The sequence below is a fragment of the Cryptomeria japonica genome, chromosome 10, assembly GCF_030272615.1.
Source record: "Cryptomeria japonica chromosome 10, Sugi_1.0, whole genome shotgun sequence".
Taxonomy (NCBI): domain Eukaryota; kingdom Viridiplantae; phylum Streptophyta; class Pinopsida; order Cupressales; family Cupressaceae; genus Cryptomeria; species Cryptomeria japonica.
In genome coordinates this window covers 489,149,711-489,167,708 of record NC_081414.1, presented here as the reverse complement: position 1 = coordinate 489,167,708, position 17,998 = coordinate 489,149,711, and the positions used below count along the sequence as shown (strand labels likewise).

Sequence of the window (17,998 nt, the reverse complement as noted above, 5' to 3'; positions counted from 1 at the left end):
AATACCAAATCATCTCAAATCTGAAGTATTAATATAACACACAAATAAAAGAGAAAGGGGATGGTTATTAGGACAAAAGCTTGCAGATCTAAGAGATCAAAAATCTTACCTCTAAAATGTTAAGCTCACATTCTAAATAATGTAGAAACTCCTCGCTATTCCTTTGAAAATAAAAGCCCTTGGATGTTCCAACTTTAGACTGCCAATATTTCTCCTCATAAATCTTTGCCCTCCCCAAGCTCATGTGTGTTTGACATATTGCCCTCCATTACACTCTAAATTCTATCTATCTAAGACTACAAAACACACTCTAGCTCATCATTCTCTACAAACTATATTACAGTGCCAAATGCCTCCCTCTCCAACTAGCTCCCTTCTTTATCAAAGTAAACAAAATATTTTCAAAATGCCTCATAATGATTTTTAATTATTTTTATTCACCATAAAATAAATACACTTAAAGACTCTGTTGTAATTTCTCTACAATTACTTTAAGAAGATTTTAAAACTATCTAATTTTAAATGATCATATTAATTTATATAATTAAAATAGTAGCAAAAATAAAACTAAATAATTTTTTCTTTTAAAATTTCAAACATCGTATAATCCTATTGAGTTTAACAATTAAATAAAAATAAGGTGAAGAGGGTTGTGACAATTATGGGTTTTAATCTAAATGTATCTAAGCACACCATTTAGGAGTTTGCCAACTTGATAGGTGAACACATTCTTTCCTAGGTCAAACCTCTTATTAGGTTAGATTAATCATGATGAAATATTAAAGATAACATACACAAGTAGATGACTTTTATAATGATGACACATATTTGATTTCTTATTGTTCTTAAGAATTGAAGTGCACTTTAACTATTCTCCTTATGAAATTAAGTGCATGGTGAATACCATTGAATAATATCAAATAACAATATGTCCCATAAATTTGTGCTAAGTAAGTTCATAATAGCTAAGAGAAATGCATGAGAAAGTTTAAATTCAAATTTGAAACTTTTGTGACCATTCTTATGCTCCTTAAGATTTAATTAGATTAGTCCTCCATAACTTGAAAATGAACAAGAGGAATATAGTAATTACCTTGAGAGCACATGTATGGAAATAAGTGTTAATAGTGGTACTGGATAGCAAATACACATGAATAATGAATAATTGAATGATACGAGAATAAGTACACTAGAATGAAATGAAGATGAATAAATATTGGACCATGAAGAAATTTAACATGAAAGCACACCACTTGTTAATATATTATTATTATATTAAGAGATTCTCTTTAGCATACACAATATACAATAATAATAATAAATATACTAAACTCATCATTACACAGCTATTATTTTTTTAACATATTAACTATTTTAATTTTAAAAAAACAACTTTTAACGTTAACACTCTCACCCTCAAAGATAAATGTAATTTTCACCGTGGATTTGCAGTTTTGAAAAATAAATAGCAAATGTATAATTTAATTTAAAATTTATTAAAGGTAGCACAAACATTGAATAAAAAACAAATTGGGTTATATAAAAGAGGTCCGACCCGGCGAAAGGGCTTCTATCATGACCGATTAGAGTGATGGACAAGTTTTAGAGATCCCTTTCTGCCAAAGTTAACTCTATATGAACCAAGATTATTAAAAAAGATGGAGTCGAGCTCAGACAGTCGACTAAAATTGTGAAATTACCTTTATAGCCCGCCATTGTAATACAAATCTACTATTATTGTGTGATTTTTGAGTTCAATTGGAGGAATAAAGGGGTGAATAAGATGGAATTGAGTCCTCGTGATGATAAGAGGGCTCAGATTCTGAATTTGACCAACGGTGTTGGATATGGCGATACTCACATGACTGGAGTAAAGAGCAGCCATCAATCAGAGGCAAGCAGTAGCAAGTGTCATTCTCCTTCATACTCTCTAGGTTGGTATGACTTATCACTCTTACAAATTCGCTATGTGGAATTCAAAGCTGAATTGAATGATGTACAGTCCATTAATTCTTTACTTTTTGGGCTTTTCTAACCTTTATCTGCGATTCTATCAAATAACTTTATTCCCAAATTTGTTGATGGGATTAGTTGAAAATAGACAGACTTGAATTCGCTTCGGCCAAACTTGTCTAGGAGAACAATCCATTTATATTTTTTTGCTTAGAAGATTGTGTCCATGGGTATCCAGTTTGTAGATGAATTTTCCATGTTCTGTTTGCTTGCCATTTCTCTTGATATCGTTGCTTGAGGTTATATGCCTGTTTGATGTGAGATTTGCTTGTACCATAATACAAGAGTTGTAAATATGGGTCATGTACCTTTCACAATGTACTCCAGATTTGCAAATGTGGGTTGTGCTAGAATTTACCCTGATATAGCACATCATTGCATTTCTAGACCCATTATTGCAGTAAGGGTATTTGATCCTGCTTCACTCTCCCACACTTGTCCACATCACCATTACACCATGGCTCCTTGGATATTTTGATTTAAGATTTTACGTATTAGGTTATGATTGAATGTATCTGTTTGGTTGTTCAGAATAAATGCATTTCATCCTCGACTTCATAAGTTACACGGCTTAGAAAATTTTCAATTTGTGAGAATGAAAGTTACTCGCCTTACAAATTTTTCAGTTTGTGAGAATGATTTTGATGGGTACATCTAGCGGCTTCCCTGAAGGTCACGTGGATTGATAATCAGCTTTCCATTTAATCGTCTTAATAGTGTGTACAACCTTATTCAGGAAGTTTGATGTTCTAGTTTCTGGGTACTAGGGTGTATGTGAACCCTCTCTGTTCAAGTGTACTTTATTTCAAATCACCAAGTAGGAGCTCCCCAGTGATACAATTTGCATTACACCTAATTAGAAGCGAATTCACACTCACCTTTTGGAATGCTCTAAGCAAGAAAATGGTTTAGACGGAAAACTTAGGAAGCAAGTTTTATTTACTAAGGGTAGAAAACCAAACCTTAAAGGATTTCGTGTACAAAAATAAAATACAACTGTCATAAATTACCTCAAAGCTTGATGATGTTGAATATATAGGTTAATAACTTTGGTTTGGAGCAATAAATATATGTTAAATCTGATGTTATGTGCTGATATAAGTCAGAATTAAAGCTTAAATAAAATTAAATATTAGAAATGGAAGAAGTAGCAACACGTAGATCAACATAACATGCATCTTGGGAAAACCTTAATGGGTAAAATAGCCGATCTCCAATGTAGATCTTACCATATTAACTTTGAAAAAGTCTTATAATACAATAAAAATACCCAACCAATTTTGTAACATTAGTTCTAACGCTTCAACAGCATGTTGATAGCCAATCCCACACTCTAAATTTGCAATATGTGTAATACCATCCAATACCTCTATTTATAGGATATGAGTCATCTAGGAAACCAATTTTTGATTTCCACAAAACCATGGGTTTCCAAAGGGACATCAAGTCATGGTCAAGAGGACCATTCAAATCCAAGTGCCATCTGTCATGCATGCAATTGTAACTCACACCATTTGAATAATCAATTGGTTAAACTAGGTGTTCCATTTGGAAGATACAACTTATCTTCCGAGACGCTCTTACGCATTGCTTGAAATTGATAGTCCAAGATTCTCGTCTTAGTCCAAATAAAAAGATCAATTTTAAAAATGAGAAGAGGGAAGAAGAAGAGGTTGATGAGACGTTTAGATTTGTCCCAAGCCACTTTCACTGATTTGAGAAGGTGACGAGGAAAAACACCTAGAAACAATTGCTAAACAAAAAATTGTCATGGGATGCTAGTGCAACGCATGGGATTCTATACAAGGGCTAGTGTCTTGACAATTTACTCTGAGAAATGATGGGAGACAAGAAAAACATAGGACTAACACAAAAGTGACATGAAAAAGTGATCACAAGAAAGGAGGGCTGACCATCTTGAGAAGGAAAAAGGTTGATGCAAGCGCTGAAATGAACCTACAAAATTACTAAGGGAATGTACATCAAAGAGGATACAAAACATGGTCTGAAATTTCAAGGGTATCCATTTTTCAACACTACAAATCCAACTAAAATCTCTCCTAAAGAGTGAGAATACATAGCCACTAGTAGACTTCTTGCTATTCAAGCCATTAGCTCAATTTGCGTTCTCAAGGGCATGTATGCCTAATATCCTTGCCACAATGCTTATTCCACTATAACAAATAGAACAATAAGTTTTTTTGCATAGATATCTAAATGCTCTTTTAAATAAAGTGCAATGTTCTTTGCTAGAGTTAGACATAAATCTGCTTAAAACTAAGTTACCAGTTCGGTTCAGGGGTTTAATCAATTTTTTTGGGGGTTGGGTTTGTCCATGCAAAAACATATAAAAATTACAAATATATACATATTTGCAGCAGAAATTAAGTTCAAAATACACTACCATATTAATCAAAGTTCCCAGACTCGGACTCGGCTCGGACTCGGCAAGGTCGACTCGACTCATGACTCGGCTATGACTCAGCAAAATAAAAAAACCCTTGAAATTTAGAGATTTTTAACGATTTAAAACTTGTTTCATGCACCCATTATTGAATAAAGCTTAAAGACACTATAACATCATCAAATAGAAGCTAATTTGATCACATACATCCATCACATGCGTAGAAATGTAAATTGTAGCTGAAGGAAATAGAAATGTAAACTCACTGAGTCCAAGCTTCATCATTCTTATAATTCCACAAGGCTTTCTCCACTTTGCAGCTTGTTGGATGGAACCCAAAATGGCACCGCTCTCTAAGTTGTTTTATCACTTTGTTGGATGTGGAACACTTTAAGGTTATTGCCCTCTCTTTGAAGAAAGGCTCTGACCACTTAAGTACATGCTGTTTCTCTTATGTTTAGGTTGGATTTTAAGTTGTCAATGCCAAAGGCAAAAGTATGACATCCTCTTTATGTTTTTGAGCCAACTTTGGCTGGTGACATTCACTAATGTCTTGCCAATGTCAAGTGGTGGTTTTGGACTGGCTTTGCCACTTGAAAAGTGCAACTTTTTTCTTAATTCCCCTATGGTAGGCATCGTTCTATTGGGCATTTGCCACTTTGAATAAGTTTTGGTGGAGTTTAAGATTGGCATAGCCACTAATAAAGTGTACTAGTTATACTTATGGTTTCTTTCTTGGCTTAATTTACTCATCTCTCTTCTTCTTTGATTGCCATTTTTGAATGGGCTTGATACTTGAAAGCTGCAACACCTTCTTTATGTCTTCAAGTTCAAACTCCTCCTCTTGTGTGGAGTTTTGTATGTTCATTGCCACTTGGTGCATAGCTATGGCATGATTTTCTTGACAACTTGCTACTTCATTAGATGCATGGCAGAGTTATCATGTGGCAATTCCACCTCAAATTTGTGCCTCCTTGACATTTATCCTTAAAACTTGGTGCAGATTGCAGTTAGTTTAACCATTCATATTGTGCGCCATGCTTATCTAAAGTCTTTCTATTGGCTGAATGCACATTGCTAGGGTATATACCAGCAACTTGCCTACTAAGTGGAGATTTGAAGTGGTTAAACCTTCAATATAGTGTGCCTTTTTACCTTGAAGTTACTCCTTTAAGAGCTGACACTGATCACTTACAGGATTTCCACTGTAATTTACTAACACTTTAGCCTAGTTGCATTATGTATGGTGGTATTTTCTTAATTGTTTGATACTTGTTCTATTGCTGATGCTTTGCACTTAAACCTTTTACAGCTTACTTTGGCATGGATTGCTCCTGTTTGTGTGGAGGTTTGGGAAGGTAAAACATTCTGAAAAGTGTGCCTCTGCCTTTATGAACTGACTTTGCCACCTTTCCCTTATGTTACTGTGTGCTGATCTGTTCTTTGTTGTTCAGTCTACCCCTGTATGTCATCATTTTTTTATTCCTTATTGTTCTCGAGGAAATGATCTTCACCCTGTAGAATCATTAGAAAATAGGACATGCCGCGGCGCGAGTCCGAGTCACAAGTTGTCAAAACTCGCCGAGCTTGGCTCGACTCGCCAACTCAGCAAACTTGCCTGACTCGTGGCGAGTTTTGATACTCTGATATTAATTGTCAAATAACATAGCAAAATACACCATCGTATCAATAATAAAATATTTGTCAAACTTGAATGTTACGATATACATTAAAATTATAAAATAATAGTGTCAAGTGACATAAAATAATAATGTCAAGTGTCAACAATCATCCATCATTGATCAAATATCATATGGGTTGTTGAAAACTATCATCATCACCGTCCACATTAAATGATGTATGTTGTTGAAAATTAGAAGAACCACAAATAGTGGCACTGGCATTGGCACTAGCACTCGCATGCTCACTAGTTGGCTTATAGTCATCATCAACATCAAGTACAGCAATGTGGGTAATGGAAGCATCCAAGTCAATACGCTCTAGCTTGATATCCCACTTTCTTGTGTTTCCTCCTTTGTAGCCACTTTGTTTGTGTGTAAGGAGTTGCAAATTTGAATGCACAAACACCAATTCCTTTGCCTTTTTTGAGTGTTGTCTATTGCACTTTATTGAGTGGATGAAGGAGTATGTGCTCCAATTCCTCACAGATGCAGATGAACTAGCAGCCTATATAGGCAAAATTAGAGAGTTGAAAAGTTGCAAAATTTAAAAAATAAAATTATACTTAAAATACAAATAAAACTTAAAAAAGATTTTTTTTTATAAAATTTTTATCACAAGGGGTTGTAGGTGCGTGTATGATTGGCCATGAGAGTACCACCAACTGTGAACATCGACCATATATGTGTCCCAAAGAGCATCAAGACCATAGTCATTGGAGCATGCAAAACCCATGAACTCAGTCCTCATTACATCTCACATGTTGTGACTAGTGAAGAATCTGTGAAGTGTTGCCTTCTACCCTTGAGCAACTTAAACATCTCTTGTGATGAACCGCAATTGCTGGTATAGGGTGTCCAAATGAATTATAGTGATTGTGACCTACTTAAGCTTTGCACTGAATTAACCAAGTCCCTGCTATGAACAACCATGAAGATCAGATGTCTTACGGCTGTTGTGTACTTCAAATACAACTATAATAACTTTAACAAACAATTGCAAACTTCCCTATTTCAAAGTTAGCTCAGTTTACAATTAAGCATAGTGAACAAGATACAAATCTGATTGAAAAACTTGCGATTGATAAATGTTTATAATAGTTGAAATCAAGACAAAAATGGAGAGGAAAATGATGTTTACAACTTACTACCTCACTCCCCAACATTAGAAGTACATATCTGCTTGGAAGAGCCAAATCTAATTCAGCTCTAAAGACAAACCCTAGGGGAAAATCAGAACAAAAGCTTGATTCAACCAGATCCCGTCAAGGATCAATACATGCAGTGTTGGGTGGTTCAAACTAGGCACTTTGCTGGACTAAAGAAGATTTGGAAATTGACTTACAGCTTAGTGAATGCAGATCTGGAGAATGACTTGATCTTCCCTTAGAGCTACTCCACCGAGTCCTCAAAACTGGGCTAAATTCCCACTTGGCTTAAACTCAGGTTCAAGTATATTCACTTATAGATATATCCTCTGATCTGGATAAGTTGTTGCCATGTCCAACTGGTAGCTGCTCAATACTGCACAGAGCCGTCTTTAATGTGATTTGCTCTTTCTCACGTGAAATGGCGGCTAGAAAAGTGGGGGCAAATCTGGACTGGTGCACAGCCTGGAAAGGTCTGTTCCAAAGTATGGCAAATTCCTTTCCTTGATACAAGTGACCCCTGCCCAGACCTGTACGATGCAATGTCAACTTATGCTCAATACAAATTCCAGAATCGGAATTTGCTTTCAAATTCAGGGAAGTGTTTGCATCCTAACCTAAATGGGGGTTTTGGTGTTTACGTCCCAAAACTCAGCCTCAAACTCTTAAATTTGAAGGCAGTTGAAAAGTCATAACCAGCTATGCTTAAAAAGAGTCAGAATTCCTCCTTTATACCTTACTAGAATTGGCGCATGGGAACCAAGAGTCGGCTCCAAATTTTCATTTAAATTTTACATATTATTATTTGATTAATATATCTAAATTTATTATTTATTACTATTAGTAAATACTTTATTTAATATTTAATATGATTATAGTTTATTTAAAAACACTTTATTATAATTAGAATAATTTTGTTTGGGTACCCTAGATGGAGAGGACATGGCATCTCTATATGGGGCAACTCTTGATGTCATTGAAAGGATCTGAGTACTATAATATTTGGGACTCAATGCAAAGGCAAGAAGATTCATTGGAGTGGTCATTTTGTTCCATCTCTCTTCAATGATTTTGTGTAGTTCTTTGAAGAATTTTTTTTCGAGATCTTGCTCTTTTGCATTTATTATAACTTTTATCTTCAAAATCATTGAGTCAATGCCATCATATACCCAATGCAAACAAGGCCCATCCATGTCATATGATGGATCATGCTCAATATGGGCTCAGTGAAATTAAGGAGATATTCAACACAATCCCACCAAATGTCATCTAAGATCATTTGCTTAGCCTTTGCTGCCCTTGTAGTGCTATATTGTCTTCATTTGGATCAATTTGGGCCGATGACCATGTTAGAAAGTGCCTCACAAACTTTCACAAGTCATCTTAACACAATTTTGTTGGAGGCAAATGGGTCTCAACAACCTATTTGAAAATCAAAATAAACAAAATAAAATTTACAAAAATTAAAATTAAAATAAAATAAAAAAGTTTACTAATGTGAAACATATTAAATAATTTAACTTACCTTTAGTAGCTCCAATTTTGAGAATGTTTTAAATATGCCTTGTGACATATGGGGGTTGGTGGTGAAGATTTGGATCTCTTTTGTATACACTTGCTTGATCCAATCAATTTCGTGCCAATTTTTTGTAGCATTAGGTTGAGGGAGTGTACAGCACAAACTGTCCAATAAATGTGTGAATAACACTCCTCAACCAATAACCCAACAACCCTACTTTTTTGGCATTGTCTGTTATAACTTGCACAACATTTTGAGAGCCCACTTCCCCAATGGCTTGACAAAGAATGTTACCAATAAATGCACCATCATTCACCTCTCCTTCACAATCTACTGCTCTCGAAAACATTGTTCCTTTAGAGGACATTGCAATAACATTGATTAATGGGCAATTTTCCAGCATCTTTCCATCCATTAGAAATGATGCATATTAAGTGTGGCCATGACAAGTTTAATTTTCAAGGGTGTTGGATTCCACTGAGAACGCATTCATTACGAAAATAGCTTACCATGAAAGTTTGAATACCAACAGGAAAGCTCCAAAATGGAAAACAAACACCACCAACAGATCCAAATTTTGCAAAACCTATAATTTTTTTGGTCATACAACTATGTTTGCTTAAATTTTTTACTAACTGCACTACTTATAAGCACATGAACTTTTACCTCTCACACATGATTAGGCTCTATTTAGTATTTATTTACACTGGAAAAATATTAATACAAAGATTTGATCTCATGGCCATGCAGTTTCAAGGAAATGTCTCAACCAACTCTGTTGCACATCTGTTTGTATATCATAGTAAACAATGTACCTGATAATAACGTGTAGTAATGTATAAGAAACACAATGGAACTTGAATAATGTTTTCACCCCCTTTAGAATGTGCCCAAATTTGCTTTTCACCATTTTTTGCCTCAAATCATTGTTCATTCACTGAATTTCTTCTGGAAAACTTTTTACTATCAATTCATCATTTTCAATTGATGCAAATCTCCCTTCAAAAAGGGAAAGTTCAAGTTTGATTTGGAAGCAAATCATATCTGCATTGATGTAAGCTTTTACCCAGCAACATAGCTAATAAACAATCCATTTCTATCGAGTTAAAAGTTGGGCCTCTGGATCTTTAAAATAAATGCAAAGCAGACCGTGATACTCCACAATGCCGAGAAGGCAGTATATTTTTTTAAAATGGCTGCACTTCAATCTTCAAACCTCTCTCGCTTCATCATTAATAGCTGTGTAATATCCCATTAATTTAAAAAAATATATATAACTAACCCTAGCTCAGAGTCATAATAGTTTACTTCACATAATTAAATTTAAATATGGAATCCTTATTCCTTAAAGAAATCAATCTAGTTATTGTAGTTTAATAGTTTATTCCTTGATCCGAATATAATGTTTATAATATAGTTCAGAGAAGATAGAATTTATCTTTAAATATGAAGCAATCTACTTAATGAATGCCATTGAAACACCTCCAAATATGTCTGATATTCACCTTAGAATGCCACAACTTGTTGCTAGCTGAAAGGATATTTTAATTCAAATTGTAATTAATCAAATCTGCACAATGGTGTTTTCTGTGTGAAATTATTCTAAGGAATAGTAGGTTTTCATCCTCCAATTTCAGATCTAGAGGGGTTTTGTCTTTAGGTGAATTGAACCATTGTTCGATGCTCCACAAGGAGTATAAATAAGACAATACAATGTTTTCTCAATGATGCCTCTTCCTCTTTACTTCGCCTCTCTTAAATAGAGTTTTCTTACCAAAAGGCATACCTCTTCAAATGCCCCTTGATTAAAAACAAACTTTAACTATAATTTTATTTTTTAATATTACTTACTCCTTGCTGAAATCGTATTTTCTATTTGTATTGAGGACCCATGGAATTCTCTTCATTTGCCATGCACACTTATTCATCCTCTCCTGGCAACAGTCATTCTTCCACATGCTGGATAATTACCAAATTAAAGTTTCAGATTCAACAATCTGATCATTGTTGATTGTCATTGGTGGATGGGAATATTTGGCACTTTTAACAACCTGCTTTGGTTGGCTTAGGCTTTAAAACTCTGGTGGTTTCTTTTTAATTTTGAGTGGCAACTCCAACAACAACCTTTAGGCAGCTATCACTTACGTTTGAAATGTGATCGCGTCTGCCATCAGCTATTAAAATGGCTCCAATCACCTTGTTACCTCATTGGACTTCTCCACACCTAGACTTGAGGAATTAGTGTATAGTTTGTAACAATCAAGGCCAATTCCCTTAGTGCAATATTCCCAAGATCCACGGGAAATGATTGGAGCTGGGTTTATTCTTGGTTTGATTTTGAAGAGGGACATTATAGGCTGTGCCAACAAAACAGAACTTTTCAGTGCCTTCGCTTGAAAGTTCTTTGTTTTCACTGCCCTTTCAATTTCATTGTATCATGCATTGATACCATAATGAAATGGTTAATGCATAGAGAGAATAATTACATCACAATTGAAGATCAAAACAATGTAATGTTATTTGTTCATGATAGCCAATTCCATTACCCTAAATTTATATGTCAACCACCTAAAAAACACTTTGCTAACTATCGTACTCAACACCTAACAACCCTTATTTAATTCTAATTGCTAATAATTATTCCACCATGTAGTGTTAACAGTTAGACAACATAATGATAGCCAATTCCATACCCTAAACTTGCAATACCATCCAATGCAATGCTAAACCTCCACCCCAAGGTCTACATTAATAGGATATGAACCATTTAGGAAACCACTTGTCGTTTGCATTAAACTATGGACTTCCAAAGGGGTGGTCCAATACATGGTCAAGAAAAACATTCAAACCCAAGCACCATCTTTCATGCAGACAAGAATAGTTTGAATAGTCAACCAATCAAACCAGATATTTCATTTGGAAGATATAAATTCTCTTCCAAGATGCTCTTACACATTTCCTACATTAATAGGATATGAACCACTTAGGAAACCACTTGTCGTTTGCATTAAACTATGGACTTCCAAAGGGGTGGTCCAATACATGGTCAAGAAAAACATTCAAACCCAAGCACCATCTTTCATGCAGACAAGAATAGTTTGAATAGTCAACCAATCAAACCAGATAATTCATTTGGAAGATATAAATTCTCTTCCAAGATGCTCTTACACATTTCCTGAAAAAGACAGTCCAAGATACTCTTCCTAGTTCACTTTATAACCCTCATCTCAATCCTTTCTTACATTCATCATAATACTTTTGCCAAGTGGCATTGTGTGTCATCTAAAGAATCTCGAGATTCCTCCCAAGAGTGACATCCAATTCCACGAGGGGCCAATTTTAAAACTCATTACATTAATTAAATATAAAAGCATTTGCAAGGTGTACAACTCCTAGTCCTAACAGAGGAGTTACTCTGTAGAAGCGGAGAAAAACAAACTTTAATTATTTTAATGCTGCAATTAATTTATCCTTAAAGTTTTGGATTGAGATTTGATTGCTGGATGCTGAATTAGTTGTTTCCAATTGGACTATTTAAGGGAAGCTATCCTGAAATGGTTTGCAAGCATGTGCCACAGAACATAATGACATGCCAAAGCCAAACAGTAGACAGTATAAAAGACATTAAACTTGCTTAGTTCATGAACTCCTAGTGCAAGCCATCTTTGAAACTTGATGCCTCTGGAGTAAGCTAATGGCAATTACCAGAAAGAAAACATTGTAGTGTAGGCCCTGAGAGCTCGAACCTGTGGCATAGGAAACAAATATTGTACTATCGTATCAAACCTTGGATTTGCATTACATTTGTTGCACCTCAAGTGTTGCATGTATTAAACTTGATCCGTTGCATATATGTCTGATAGATTGAAGAATAGTTAGTGTTTTGATCCTTTTTTTAACTCTTTCAAGTTGATTACTATTTTGTTTCTGAAAGTTGATTACTTTTTTGTTTCTGAAAGAAAATTGAAATTTTGCCTTGATGTGTCAGGTTCATCAAGCAAGTGTAGACATCAGAATCATGGTGGTGGTTTTGTCACCAGTTGCAAGCATGTCACTTGTAAAGTTTGCTTAAGAGCTCATGTGGCATCCCTAGTAGAGAAGTCAATGACAACACTGGAACCCTCATATGATGTAATCAGGATACAATTGCTATGCCCAGATCAGAGGTAAAGTTTAAACAACTTTTAAGGTACTTATTGGAGTTACTGTACCATATATGCTTAATTGACTCTAACATGGTTGTCAGAGTTTAGGCAATCTGAACAAAAGTAAACAAGGTTGGAATTCTTTCAGGAAGAAGATAAAAAATTCAGTTATAGTTCTATTTTAATATGGTAGTGAGAAGAAAGTATTTTAAAAATGACTTTTTGTGTGCTAGGTGCGGGATGGAGCTCAGTAAAGCAGACATAATTGATTTACTTGATATTGATACTGTGAAGAAATATGAGAGTTGGATAAGAACTGCGTGTAGAGATCTTTACTGTTTGCCATCTAGTGACAATAGGATTTGTTGTATCAAGTGTAAAGACAGGATGGCGAAAAATTGCTCAAGCATGTCCTCCATGAAAGGAAAAGGTATGGTACTTCAATTTAATGAAAATCAGTATTCTGCATATGTGAATTTAGAGCCTTACTAGTTTTCTTTTTCGTGTAGGATAGACATCACATACATAGGAGTTATTGTTAATCAATGTTTCATTTCCTTCTATAGACTTGGTTCATCTTTATAGACAACAATTAAGCTTTTTTTCACATACTTTTTACAGGAATGAATAACAATGAGGCAAATCAATCACACAGTACAGCATATAATGACAGTATCCAATGCCAAGATTCATGGGTATGCACAAATTGTGACTTTTCTAGGTGTGTTGCATGTGGGTTTGCCTTTGAAACTCAGAGTAAGCAAAGTGGATGCACAGGTGGTCATGTTTGTAGAGAAGCAACAAATTACAGAATCAATAATCTAGTGACAGATCTCGAAGTGATTTACAATGAGTATATCACAGGAACTGTTAAATCTGATCCACCGCCTGGTACATCTTGTGATAAGAATACCACAGGAACAATTAATTCTGAGAATCAACCTAGTACAACAAGTTTTAATACTGATTCGAGTGGGACTCCTTTTCCTTTATCAGATCAATATGGTTCTATGGAAAATATTAAGACTGTCTGGGGACCAGGTACTGGATTTGGTGGTAACAGACATGAAGATAATTCAACAGAGGAGAATGTAAGAAAGGTAGAAAAGGAACTTGACTGCCAGGCAGGAAGTGTGCTGAAATCTCTAACAGATGTTCTTCAGAATAGAGCTGCAAACCAGCTTCAACCCATTTTAGGGTTTTCGGCTCATGTTCTGCTTGGTCAGGAAAATGTAGTTGGCCGATTTCTAGAATACTTAGTGACCAATGATTCCATGATGGATATCTGTGGTAGGAGTGAATTGTATCTTCAGCTGGCAGACCTGTTGAAAACCTTGGCACAATACCCAGAACTTTTGATGTTGCTGATGGGATCCTGCTTCCAGTCTGTCAGAAAAGGAGGTTCTATTGTGCATTGTAACACAGTCAATGATTCTTCTATCATAATGAAAATGAAGAAAATATATGAGCAAGCAAAGATCATTGTCAATCGATTTACAGATGGAAATGATGACATAAACATGGAAACCGATTTCCATGCGGCTAGGTGTCTTTTGGAGTGCTATGAGAAATTATCAGTTGCAGCTGAGAAGCAAGCTTCCGTCACAGAATGTGATCTTTCTGATTCAGGGGATACATGTTCAAGAATGGCAGAAGATGGGGAAGTGGTTTCAGATCAGACTACTTCTGTTTCAAAAGAGGAAGGTTCCATAAACATGGAAGATAAAGTCAATTCTGACCATCATAAGAATGTCTTGTTATATAAAGAGGGTTTAAAGAAGCTTCAATTTAGTGAGTATCCTTTGATTGGAGCAGGTTCTCAAGGTCACACCTACAGCAAGTATTTTGATGAGTCAGGGGCAAACCCGCAGAGCATTGATAACACAGGTGTGCACAATAAGAAAAGGATGTTGTATATTCTTAAAGAGACAGCTTCCTTGACCACAAGTCTTCCTCTGGAGTGGGAATCTAGTATACATGTACGTGTGGATCCTGTGAGGATGGATTTGTTGAAAGCCTTGATAGTGGGTCCTAAAGGAACTCCATACCAAAATGGAGTCTTTATATTTGATATTTATCTTCCACCAGGTATGAACACAAAAAAATCAGTCTACAATTTCTTCCATACGTAGTTTTAAAGAAAAACCATTACATTCATGCTTACTTTGTTTTGAAAGAGATGATATTCTACCTTCACCATTAGTAGTTAAAAAACAAAAAAACTATTAGATACACTTAATTTGGGCTGATAAGAACTGGTTCTATCTTCATCCATATGCATTTTTTTTCAAAAAACTATTAGATACACAGACTTTGGGGCTGAAAAGGATATTTTTTAGTTTACCTTTACCATATGAAGTTTTTTAAAGAAACTATTAGATACACTTACGTTGGGCTGAAAAGAGTTAATATTCAATCTTCAACTATTCAGACCAGGGCTAGATTAGAGCCAGAGGGCTACTAACTTTAGCATTTAATTACTGCAATTACAATCTTTGAGCAAATAAATTGTCCTTGTCTGAGGAATGCCAATTGCTCAATATTAGAAACTGGTTGTACAAGAAATTCTTAATAACTACCATTTTCAGAAAAATACACCTTTGTTTTTCAAATTTTAACATTATCAAGTATAACACTATTTGTATGTAACTTCAATATGAATATTACTACTCCACATGTTTATAAAGTTGCAACCTAAACTACCTTCCTGAAACACTAAGATAGAAAATTACAATGGAAAGAGTTAAGATTGATGTATTTTGTCTTCTCTCAAATGTAATGACATTTTTTGAAGAAATGTCTCAACTGTGTTTTTGGGTGGTGACAGACTATCCTCAAGTGCCACCTCAAGTACATTTTCTTACAACAGGATGTGGAATGGTGCGTTTTAATCCGAATCTATATAATAGTGGAAAGGTCTGCTTAAGTTTGCTTGGAACATGGGATGGTCCTGGCTGGCAACCATGGAGGTCCACGATTTTGCAAGTTCTTGTTTCAATTCAGAGCTTGATATTTGTAGCAGATCCATTCTACAACGAACCAGGAAATGAGATGTGGACAGAAGATGACGATGAAGAAGATAAAGATGATTATGGTAATTATTCTGCTTGCGATGCTGCTGAAGAAGAAAATAGAAGCCACAGATATAATACTTTGAAAATCGCTATTCTTGGTGCACTTCAGGAGCCAGATCCTAGCTTTAAAGATGTAATTATAACGCACTTTCTACACAAGAAAGATGAGATAATAAATCAGTGCAATGATTGGAGAAAAGCTAGTGGTGGGCCCAAACACCCACTGTATAAGAAGGTTGAGAACACTGCAAATGAAGTAGTGGCAGAATTGGCCAAGGTTTCACCACTTTAGTGGAAAACCCAACATTTTTAGCAATAATTTAATTGCTGAAATTCACTGCAAATGAGGTAATTGCAGAACCGGCCAAGGTGTCACCACTTTTGTGGAGAAACCAACATTTTTAGCAATAATTTATTGTTGAAAGTTGGAACTCATGACATTTTCTCTCTTGGTACATTCTTATATTCAGTGACATGCTTAATATTCCAATATTCCATAATTATTCCACACCTGGATGGATATCATAGTATGAAATGATACTATATATTAGAATTCAGGGCGGGAGTTATGCTAGCAATATTTGCTAACGAACTTTATTTTTATGTTCTTCCAATTTTCTTTTTCCTAATTGGCTTTGTATATATTTGGAAATCTAGTGAACAGTTTTTAGTTCAATTACAAAAGAAATTCTGTCCAATGCATCATGTTTGACAGCACACGATTCTTTGGTCCTATTTACAACTTTTTGTTCGTGTTTATTATATTTTCTCTTTGAAGCAGCTAGAAAGTGCATATGATAATATTTTTCATTTAATATAATATTGTTACGAAATTGGAACCACTATTAATTTTTTTATTTACTGCATGGCCCAATTTTATAATTGAACTTGATTTTTGATTCACCTGTAGATGTTCTTTTCTTCATTTGTTAAGGTTGTTGAGGGGGTGGAAAAGGAATATATAAATATCCTTTCTGGGAGAATGAAATATTTTATGGTAAATTGTATCACATTTGGAATCTGTTTCAGATTTAAGAGTTGAGATTGATAAATAAATGAATGTCTTAGAAATTCAATAAAACACTGAAAGTATTTAGTTGAAAAAATGTGATAAATGTTGAATGAGATTTTTCAATAATGCAGAATATTAGTGATGTTTGGAGGAAAGCTTTGGAATTAATGAATGCTCTATCGGTTGATCTGGATCAGTTTTATGATGGCAGATGTGATCTCGTAACACAAACTAGTTTACGTGTTTCTTTTTAGATTATCATTTTTAGCTTGCCTCGATGTTCTTAGATTGTTCCTACCTAAACATTGGTTCTTGTGCTTTTTGGTTTGCATGTGGCATGGTTAATTAGTTCCTCATGCCAACCATGTAGAAGTATTTGAGGTCAAGATTCTCAAACTTGCACGATGACTTAGATGATGGTGCAAATGCAACTACTTTGATAAATGCTTTTGATAGTGCTTATATATTAATTGAATCTATGGGATGCATGAGATCTAGATATGGCTTGGTAGCTTGGTAGTTTGAGACTCTACAATGAACTAGAGCTACTCCTTTAAATACTAAGCAAAACATTTTGTGTTAAATCAGCACATAATAGTTACAAAGAAAGGTAAAGTTTACTCCATATTAATATTTGATTTTTTGAAGGGGCCATTTTAAAAGTGCTAAGTGATTTGAGATAACTTCTATGATTGTATATGTGGTTGGTGGTAGGTGTTAGAATTTGTCCAACATATTCTCTCACGGTTTGAAATACAATTTTACAACCTCATGTCTTAATTTGGATGGTAGCAACAGGTGCTCTTTTTGGGAAAAATGGCCAACTCAACTCCCTATAAATAGTATTAGAGTAGGGTCACAAGTTTGAATCCCCTTGGGTAATGTTGTGAGGGAGATTGTTGGAACGTATCTAGCTTATCCCCTTTGAATTTGTGACATGTTTTAACAACCTCTTGTGAGATTCTTAATTGGGATGGTAGTGGTTACTTGAACAGGGGCTCCTT

General features: G+C 34.9%; 1 protein-coding gene across 2 annotated transcripts; it reads left to right on the top strand.

Moving 5' to 3' along the window:
- Positions 1-1,564: 1,564 nt before the first annotated feature.
- On the top strand, positions 1,565-16,739 carry LOC131039403 (uncharacterized). 2 transcript variants are annotated; one of them, XM_057972144.2, is made up of 5 exons: positions 1,565-1,934; positions 12,752-12,929; positions 13,142-13,338; positions 13,530-14,996; positions 15,736-16,739. In XM_057972144.2, exons 1-5 carry the CDS (start codon positions 1,784-1,786, stop codon positions 16,272-16,274), a joined length of 2,532 nt encoding a protein of 843 aa, XP_057828127.2. In that variant the 5' UTR covers positions 1,565-1,783; the 3' UTR covers positions 16,275-16,739. The 2 variants fall into 2 exon arrangements, with proteins under 2 accessions (XP_057828127.2, XP_057828128.2); XM_057972145.2 differs by having other exon boundaries at positions 1,804-1,938.
- Positions 16,740-17,998: the final 1,259 nt, after the last annotated feature.

Excerpts from the sequence above, each read along its gene's own strand:
- LOC131039403 (XM_057972144.2), top strand. The coding sequence starts at position 1,784 with ATGGAATTGAGTCCTCGTGATGATAAGAGGGCTCAGATTCTGAATTTG. Across the intron at positions 1,935-12,751 it reads TTCTCCTTCATACTCTCTAG|GTTCATCAAGCAAGTGTAGA; the intron begins GTTGGTATGACT and ends TTGATGTGTCAG. Across the intron at positions 14,997-15,735 it reads TGATATTTATCTTCCACCAG|ACTATCCTCAAGTGCCACCT; the intron begins GTATGAACACAA and ends GGGTGGTGACAG.